Source organism: Oncorhynchus nerka, linkage group LG8 (assembly GCF_034236695.1).
Source record: "Oncorhynchus nerka isolate Pitt River linkage group LG8, Oner_Uvic_2.0, whole genome shotgun sequence".
In the NCBI taxonomy this organism is placed as follows: Eukaryota; Metazoa; Chordata; class Actinopteri; order Salmoniformes; family Salmonidae; genus Oncorhynchus; species Oncorhynchus nerka.
Genome location: NC_088403.1, coordinates 58,612,789 through 58,622,822, shown reverse-complemented (window position 1 = coordinate 58,622,822; position 10,034 = coordinate 58,612,789). Strand labels below are relative to the sequence as shown.

Genomic DNA, 10,034 nt, shown 5'->3' with positions numbered 1-10,034 from the left:
AGTCTCATAGCAAAGGGTCTGAACACATATGTAAATAAGGTATTTCTGTTTTTATTTTTAATAAAAGTGCAACAGCTTCTAAAAATAATGTTTTTCTTTGGCATTATGGGTTTTTGTGTGTAGCTCGGTGAGGGGGAAAAAAATATTTGATCCATTTTAGAATAAGGCTGTAACGTAACAAGATGTGGACAAAGGGGAAGTGGTCTAAATGCTTTCCGAATGCACTATAGGCTACAGCAGGGTTGATTTTATTTATACGTTTTCTGATCTGAAAAAATATTGTAATGCGCCGCTTGCCTGCTACCCAGATTACTGTGCTCTACTCTGATTTTTTTTTTTATGGGGGGACGGGGGGACGACGACATTAAATACTAAAACACCAGCAAATCAGCTCCAAGTTATTTTAATTTGGGAAATACTATGTTCCAAAGTATTCCCACACATAAGAGATATGTGATCATATAGAAGGCAGTAAGGTCTGGAATTATTGTTTTAGTTCAATATTATATCCGTTTGGGCTTCATGAGGCCAATTTGCAGCCTACAAATTATTTGTAATTATGTTCCGAACCCTGACCATCCACTCAAGAAAAATAGGCCCGCGGCTGAATTTTGTTGATGATCCCTGGGCTACAGTCGTTGATAAATGTTGGCCTCTTCACAGTGAGGGTCCGTGACATTGACTGTAAAGGGTCCGTGGTTACAACTAGGGGGAGGCGTTGTACTCCACAGTTTTCAAAATCAGGAAGCGCTCGATAGAAAAAGTATCGCACTCAAAGCGAAGTGTAGGCAGGCACAGATAATAGAAGGGACGCGTGCCTCTGCCCAAGCGTTGCTGACGTATGCCAAACCTTACAACGTCTAGAAAGGTATTTTAACTTTAACTAACCACATCATATGTTATAGCCATCTGCTAGACGATGACACAGTCGATGATGTTGCACGCAACCATTGGTTAATTCATGTAACTTCTGCGCAGGGGAACGCGACCCGGAGTATCGACGTCCTTGATAACCCGTGAACTCCGTGCCAAGAACAATTCCTGGATTCGGAAACTGACCAGGAAAAGTAAAAAGAAGATTTGCAGTTAATTTTTATTCTGTTATTTTGTTTTATCGTTTCAGAGGAGACAAGTATCACTTTGAAACGTTGGAGACTGAGGTTTAAAGTCCCGACCGAAAGAGACAGTCTTCCCTCTCCCCTGCACGCGTCGTTTGCCATGGCTTTGACAACCTGTACCAGATTTACCGACGAGTTTAATCTCTACGAAGAGCTGGGAAAGTAAGTATTTTCAATGTTTTTGTTATTTATCTCCAATACATATCTGCATTGGATTATGTTTAGCTACTGGTGCTCTAAACGGGTGGTTATTCTCGATTACCTGTTACCTGTGTGTGGTGCACAGAAACCGTACCCGTTGTATTCAAACCGTACGTTTGGTCTTCAAAATGTATATTTCCTAACTTTTCTTTCCAAAACCGTCGTTGCGTTTGTTTTGATATCTTTTCTGAATGTTTACGTAGTATTTCAATCGCTCTTGACATTTTCGTCTAACAAGTCACCGCCCTTTTAGTGGAACAACAACTGTATTGGGGCGGTAATTTCCTAGCGGTCGTAATTGGTAGTGTCTACATTTATGGAGAAATTATGGAGAAATCCCTTGTTTTCCCAGCTGTGATGTCATTCCTTGCTCATAGCAAAATGAAATTGACATAAATATGACTTATTGATCCACTGATTGCTATTGCCAAGCGGCCAGCGCACATGCCCATTTCGACATGGTTTTATTGGGTCTATTTATAACCATAAACAAAATAATAAATGCCATAGTTTTAGCAACAATGTAAACGCATCGATATGAGTGATGGGTTTTAAAGCATGGCAGAGCGAAAGGTTACGGCGTTAAATGTTTTTAAAAGCAGCGCTAACCCTGGGTGACTGAGAAGAATCCCTTGACATTACTGACTGTAGCCTGCCCTACTTTACCAGCAAAGCACGGGCGGCTTTGCGGGGTTGGGGACAATTAGGTCACTTGCACTTACGCGGTCTTCAGTGCTTTTTCCAGCGTGAGGTTGCATCTTCTAGCCTAGGCCTACTCTCCACAGTGGTCCACTGAGCATGGGCCTCTCACGGCCATCTCCATCTGAGTTTGACTACTAAAACTTGAATTATTGTGTACACCATTGACGCAAATAAACGAAATATTTAGATGCATATTTTCAGTATATCCCTATTTCTTTGGAGTTGTATGCATCAGGTCAAATACATGGTTCGTTGGACAAAGCCTATGGGGAAAATAAAAGGCAGTTTAGGATAAACGCCGAAAATAAGGTCTGTGGCAAACAGGCTAAGGAGATTTTCTACATTTTGTTCAATAATAATCTTCAAATCAAATTGTATTGGTCACATGCACATGGTTAACAGATGTTATTGCAACGCAGCAATATCTAACATGTAATCTAACAATTCCACAACAACTACACAGCAACTATCTAATACACACACATCTAAAGGGATGGAATATGAATATATAGATGAGCAATGACAGAGCGGCATAGGCAAGATGGTATAAAATACAGTATATACATATGAGATGAATAATGCACGATATGTAAACATTATTAAAGTGACTAGTGATCCATGTATTAAAGTGGCCAATGATTTCAAGTCTGTGTGTAGGCAGTGATGTGCTAGGGATGGCTGTTTAACAGTCTGATGGCCTTGCGATAGAAGCTGTTTTTCAGCTTTAGGTCCCAGCTTTGATGCACCTGTACTGACCCTTGCCTTCTGGATGGTAGCGGGGTGAACAGGCAGTGACTCGGTGGTTGTTGTCCTTGATGATCTTTTTATCCTTCCTGTGACATCGGGTGGTGTAGGTGTCCTGGAGGGCAGGTAGTTTGCCCCCGGTGATGCGTTGTGCAGACTGCACCACCCTCTGGAGAGCCTTGCGGTTGTGGGTGGTGCAGTAGCCATACCAGGCGGTCATACAGCCCGACAGGATGCTCTCAATTGTGCATCTGTAAAAATTTGAGGGTTTTAGGTGACTAGGCACATTTCTTCAGCCTCCTGAGGTTGAAGAGGCGCTGTTGCGCCTTCTTCACCACACTGTTTGTGTGGATGGACCATTTCAGTTTGTCTGTGATGTGTACACTGGGGAACTTAACTTTCCACCTTCTCCACTGCTGTCCCGTCAATGTGGATAGGGGTGTGCTCCCTCTGCTGTTTCCTTAAGTCCTCGATCGTCTCCTTTTGTTGACGTTGAGTGAGAGGTTGTTTTCCTGACACCACACTCCGAGTGCCCTCACCCTCACCTCGCCCTCACCCTGTAGGCTGTCTTGTTGTTGGTAATCAAGCCTACTACTGTTGTTGTCTGCAAACCTGATGATTTGGGTTGGAGGCGTGCATGGCCATGCAGTCATGGGGGAACAGGGAGTACAGGAGGGGTATGCACGCACACCCTTGTGGGGCCCCAGTGTTGAGGATCAGTGACGTGGAGCTGTTTCCTACCTTCACCACCTAGGGGTGGCCCGTCAGTAAGTCCAGGACCCAATTGCACAGGGCGGGGTTGAGACCCAGGGTCTCGAGCTTAATGATGAGCTTGGAGGGTACTGTGGTGTAGAATGCTGCGCTATAGTCAATGAACAGCATTCGTACATAGGTATTGCTCTTGTCCAGATGGATAGGGCAGTGTGATGGCGATTGCATCGTCTGTGGACCCATTGGGGCGGTAGGTACATTTGAAGTGGGTCTAGGGTGACCGTGGAGGTGATATGATCCTTGACTCACTTCTCAAAGCACTTCCTGATGACAGGAGTGAGTGCTATGGGGCGATGGTCATTTAGTTCAGTTACCTTTGCCTTCTTGGGTAACGACACTTTTTGTGAATGTTGGAGAATTGATGTAATGATAAAAAGCACATAAAGGCTTCATAATTCATAAAGGTCATGTTAACTGACTGATATTATCTCATAGAACAGAAAGTATGAGATCTCCTAAGCCTGTGTTAACCTCTGACCTTATTTTTGGCGTTTATTCCAAAACCCTATTCATTCCCTATTCATTAGGAATGGCTGAACAAACCTGACATGTCTTATTTCCGAGTGTTAGGACTACAAGCTAGCGCTTAACAGAGCTCGCTATCTTGCCATATATAGCTTGCAGTCCTAAAACCCGGAAATTATGTAATTCGCCACTGTTGTCTTACGACTCGAACAGATAGCTCGAACCAGTCATGACTATTCAACAAAACAATAAATCATTTAAGTTTATTTTCAGCAAATGTATTAGTTACATGATTGTATAACTAGAAAATGAGTTTTGAAGTTGAGGGTGCAGTATTTATGAAGTTTGGCAATGTGGACAAAAATTAGCATAGTTCAACTAGCCAGCAAATTTAGTCAGGGAAAACAAATCTGGGAGAGGATATAGCTGGGTGCACATGAATCCAGAAAATGTATGGTGAAGTCCCTTCCAGACACGGTAGATTCCTCCTCACCACTCTATAGAGAAAGGAAAGGGTTTTTCGATGGAACAAAATGTATAACTTCTCCAAAGCCTGTGTTTACCAGACCTTATTTTCAGCATTTGTTCAAAAACGAACCATGGCGAAATTAGTGGCGACAAAAAGACGCCATCACTATTGTTCTAACATGTCAGTTTGATCGTCTACTCATCACCGTCTTTGTGTGTCCTAAAGGGGAGCTTTCTCCATAGTGAAAAGATGTATGAGGATCTCCAGCGGACAGGAGTATGCTGCCAAAATCATCAACACTAAGAAGCTATCTGCTCGGGGTAGGTGTCTTTACCGTGTCTTTACCTTGTCTTGGCAGTTTTTGTTGAACACGACTGAATACCCCAAAGCTCCCTGTCAAAAGTTTCCAGTGAGAAACAAAAAGGTGATGGTTGTAAGTTTTTTACCTGGCGTTTTTCTTCGCATTACATGGTAATATGGCAATTACATTAGTATGCAGTTCACAGGAGGCTGCTGAGGGGAGGACGGCTCATAATAATGTCTGGAACGGAGTGTATGGTATCAAACACATAGAAACCATGGAAACAGCGTGTTTGATGTATTTGATACCATTCCGCTCCAGCCATTACCATGTGCCCGTCCTCCCCAATTAAGGTGCCACCAACCTCCTGTGATGCATTTGTAGAGAAGCACCCATTATTATCACATAGTTGTCAGTAAATAGCAGATAAAATGACGTTACCCAGAGGAATGCTGTATGTGGTTCTGGTTTGTGTCGCAATGTTGAGCAGTCACATGTCTTAGTCTACCAGTCAATGACAGGAAAAATCTCCAACATTTCCTTGATTTTTGGACTTCATGCACTTTTTAACCAAGTGACCTGCCCTCCAACTTCCCCACATTTCGCTCCTGCTTACTTTTTAGTGGACAATGTACAGTCATAGCTGTATGAACATGAGTCATTTCTGTAATTTGATGTAGTAAGGCAAACCACGTCTGGGGAAGTCTCGCTCAGGGTTATGTCCAACTGTCTTTACAGTTCTTCTATCATTTTATTTCCTTGTGCCCCTTGCGAGGGATGAAAACACCAAGCAAGGTTATGACTCTCATACTGGTATCAGTTAACCTGCTTTGACTTCTGACATGAGTCACAGTGTAGTCTTCTGTGTCACAACCACAGTCACTATGGGGTAACTGAAGGGATACTGCCAGTAGTAGAAATAATGCATTCTTCAAGACCTTTGGGTCTATATCCTGGTTCTACTATACAAAGTCTTGCTTTTGTAGAATGGACTGCCTGTCCAGGAAGTAGCTTGGGTCTGTTTTTTTCCCCCTTATTTTCTCTCTCTCCTTCTTTCTGAGGCAGCTGTGGGGAGCGGGTTGGGTTGGTGCGTGGGCCGGGGCTCCCGTTGTCTGTATGGTGCTGCTGATTATCCCTCCACAAACCTTAATGGGCTGCTGACAGACAGACAGACAGACACATACACAGACAAGTAAGGACGAAGAGACAGGAGGGAGGGATGATTAGGACTAAATGACAGGAGGGAGGGATGATTAGGACTAAATGACAGGAGGGAGAGATGATTAGGACTAAATGACAGGAGGGAGGGATGATTAGGACTAAATGACAGGAGGGAGGGATGATTAGGACTAAATGACAGGAGGGAGGGATGATTAGGACTAAATGACAGGAGGGAGGGATGATTAGGACTAAATGACAGGAGGGAGGGATGATTAGGACTAAATGACAGGAGGGAGGGATGATTAGGACTAAATGACAGGAGGGAGGGATGATTAGGACTAAATGACAGGAGGGAGGGATGATTAGGACTAAATGACAGGAGGGAGGGAGGGCGGGATGATTAGGACTAAAAAAAGGGAATGTACTGGTATCACAGACAGGAGCTATGTCTAGAACAGAACACGAATAACTGGATAGAGAATATAGCTGGAGAGAGGAAGCTGTAGCAAATTCCTTACACAATCCCCTTTATGGTACAGAGAGTAAAGAGAGATTAGATTGCTGAGGTGTTGAATAGAGGGTGGCCCAGAGAGGGTTGAGAAAGTGTATTGGTGTTTTTTTTCCATGATTGATCCCATTCTAGGATTGGCTTGACTGATTGGCTCCACTGAGCCACGCCCGGCCCCTACCCGAGAGAAGATGAAAGAGGCAAAAAGAGCGGGGAGATAGAGGGAGTGAAATAAATTGGAATGGGAGGAGAGATGGGTGAGGGAAAGTGAGTTGATGTGCAAGATTTTGTGAGAGACAGAAATGGAATGAATTTAAGAGATAAAGCGAGTGGGGCGAGATGAGGAGGAGAGATCTCTCCCTTCCTCAGCTGAAGGTGACCTTGGAGGAGGGAAACCCCAGGTCTGTGTATCAGTCAGATACCAGGGGCAGGACTGGAGGAACATACTAGAAAGGGGGATACCCAGTCAGTTGTACAACTGAATGCATTCAACCGAAATGTGTCTTCTGCATTTAACCAAACCTCTCAAACTCACCTCATCCACCAGCAATGTGCAGCACTCACAATGCACAGCAAACATTTTTGTGCCTGGACGCTCACCACACGCCCACCTCATCATCTATCGAGGTGAGGAGTGATACAGGATTTTCCCAATTAGGAATGAGAGGAATTATTAGGTGGCCATGATGGAATGGGGCCAGGTTGGGAATTTAGCCATGACACCGGGGTGGTATTACATCCCAGCTGTGGGATGCAGGGTGATCTACTTCTGCCAACCTGTATATTGTTGTCAATTGGGTGATCTTTATCTATACCCCTATAGGGTGTTTATTAAAGCCTTATCAAAGCACAGAAATATAGACAGTGGATTGGTTTTTGGTTCACTGCAATTTATTTCACTCCCTCTATCTCCCCGCTCCTTTTGCCTCTCATCTTCTCTCGGGTATGGGCCGGGCGTGGCTCAGTGGAGCCAATCCTAGAATGGGATCAATCATGGGGGAAAAAACACCAATACACTTTCTCAACCCTCTCTGTGCCACCCTCTATTCAACACCTCAGCAATCTAATCTCTGTATTGACTTAGTTAGATCATGTGTTAGCAAATCAGTCTGTCCCTATATGTGTGTCCCCCCCCTTCTCTGTGTCCACCACGAGCACTGATCTAATAACAGCCGTCTTACTTTATGTTTGAGGGAATGAGTTCTACAGTTCGGACATTCAAGGTTACTCTTTGCGCTGGGGATTCCCAAAGTGGGTCGTGTGACTTCTGATAGACGGGAGGCTAAATTCAGAGTCTCGTGCGATAGTAGGACTCCTTAGGGAATAGACCCTCCCTGGTAACCCACACTCCTTTTGGCTCGCTGTGTGGAGGTGTGTTGAAGGTGCAGACCTATATCTCCTCACACACTTATGTCAATGCATGGGCTTTGGGAGTGTTTTTGACTTGTTGCACTTCTTCTTGTCTCTCACTTGGTGACTTCCCCCTTCTATAAATTGGTTAGCATTTAGTATGTATAGGTTTTTGTGCCTCTTGCTTTGTGGTTAGATGAGGAAGGATGTGTTTTTGAAGCCAACTGAATGTCATAAAGTTGTGGCTATCCTACCAGGCTCATTGTCAGGCTCATTGTCTGCTAATGAAAGGGGTGTAGACCCACACAGACATTATGGGTTAATTGGGGGCTCCCAAGGGGCGCAGCGGTTTAAGGCACTGCGTCTGCGCTAGAGGTGTCACTACAGACCTTGGTTCGATTCCAGGCTGTACCACAACCGGCCGTGATTGGGAGTCCCATAGGGCGGCGCACAATTGGCCCAGCGGCGGGTTAAGGACAGACTGAGAATCCCCTCTCCACACGTGCACACAGCCCACCATAAATACAAGTCACCCCGGCCTGACCAATATGGCTGACCTTGGTGTCTGGGAATGTTCACACCAGCATGAATACAGATGACTCAATCACCCCAAAGCTCTGTCTAATATGGGGATCTGGGGCACTCACTGTGCTGTAAGGTTCCCCAAGGTGTGAGGGATTTTTTTTCTCTCACTCTGTTCCATGTATACCTCCTGTGAGGTATTTAAGTATGTCTCTCTTTTTCTCCATCTCTCGCTCTTCTTTCTCTGTCTGTTGCTCTTCTCTCCTTTTTCTCTCTTGCACTCCTCGGTCTCTCTTATGCTCGCTCTCTCTCGGTCTCTCTTATCCTCGCTCTCTCGCGCTGTCTCTCTCGCTCTGTCTCTCTCGCTCTCTGCTCTCTTCTCACACTCACGGACGGGGGGGTTGAGTCACAAACAGTGTTTCGTTTTATTTCCTGTAAATCTGTATTTGTGTAAGAGCAAAGCCCTCAGTCCATTTAGCCCTCATCTTACAGAATAGTGTGTGTCTGAAGTTCAATGCTTTACATGACAGAGCCAATCAGCACACTGGATATTTTACTAAGCTGGAGCATTCCCCGAGCAGTTCTAGAACACCAGAGGAATGAAAAGATGTAACGATTGGTATGGCGTCAGGAGAACGTGTGTGTATTGGCAGTCCCCCCCCCGACTGAGCGTTTCACGGGCAGGCTAAAAATATGTCATTTAAACAACAGAAACCGAGGGAGGGAGATGAGGAAGAGCTGGATCGAGTGAGATGGTGTCTGTCAGTGATGAACTATCAGAATGAGCAAACTATTCATAGATCCTTAGCAAAGCTATTTTATATTTGACTGCACAATGTTCAATGAATGACCAAATCAATCAATCAAATATATTTATTTGTAGCCTAAATTGGGTCGCATCGACGAATCGCTAAATATAGTCCAGGTTTTTATTTTCATTCCATTTCTGCCAAACGGTGACAAGAACAGTTGTGGGGGAAGAGACCAGAACAGCATGAACGATACATGACGACAGGAAGCCACTACGCCTTGGCCACATGTGCATCGGAACATGTTATTAGCCGGCGTGTCGAAGGGAAATTGCTTAAACAAACATAAGAATCTCTATTGCTCTCCACACTGCCCTTTCACATTCGGACAAAAGGAACACCTATGTGAGAATGCTATTCATTGACTACAGCTCAGCGTTCAACAGCATAGTGCCCTCAAATCTCATCATTAAGCTAAGGATCCTGGGACTAAACACATCCCTCTGCAACTGGATCCTAGACTTCCTGACGGGCCGCCCCCAGGTGGTAAGGGTAGCTAACAACACATCCGCTATGCTGATCCTCAACACGGGGGCCCCTCAGGGGTGTGTACTCGGTCCTCTCCTGTACTCCCTGTTCACTCATGATTACACAACCAGGCACAACTCCAACACTATCATTAAGTTTGCTGATGACACAACAGTTGTAGGCCTGATCACTGACAACGATGAGACAGCCTATAGGGGGGAGATCAGAGACCTGGCTGTGTGGTGCCAGGACAACAACCTCTCTCTCAACATGATCAAGACAAAGGAGATGATTGTGGACTACAGGAAAAGGAGAACCGAGCATGCCCCCATTCTCATTGACGGGGTTGTAGTGGAGCAGGTTGAGAGCTTCAAGTTCCTTGGTGTCCACATCACCAAAAAACTAGCATGGTCCAAGCACACCAAGACAGTCGTGAAGAGGGCAC

General features: G+C 44.9%; 1 protein-coding gene across 11 annotated transcripts in view; it reads left to right on the top strand.

Annotated features, from left to right (window-relative positions):
• The first annotated feature begins 762 nt into the window (after positions 1–762).
• The window catches only part of LOC115133659 (calcium/calmodulin-dependent protein kinase type II delta chain), a 112,976-nt gene continuing 103,704 nt past the window's right edge, over positions 763–10,034 (top strand). For 4 of the 11 annotated variants that reach the window (XM_029667134.2, XM_029667131.2, XM_029667133.2 and 1 more), the window contains exons 1-3: positions 769–868; positions 979–1,280; positions 4,696–4,790. In XM_029667134.2, the coding sequence (XP_029522994.1) occupies positions 1,219–1,280; positions 4,696–4,790 (157 nt within the window). In that variant the 5' untranslated portion in view covers positions 769–868; positions 979–1,218. Of the gene's footprint in view, positions 869–978; positions 1,281–4,695; positions 4,791–10,034 lie in introns of all 11 variants that reach the window. The other 7 variants (XM_029667143.2, XM_029667141.2, XM_029667142.2 and 4 more) reach the window with 5 other exon arrangements.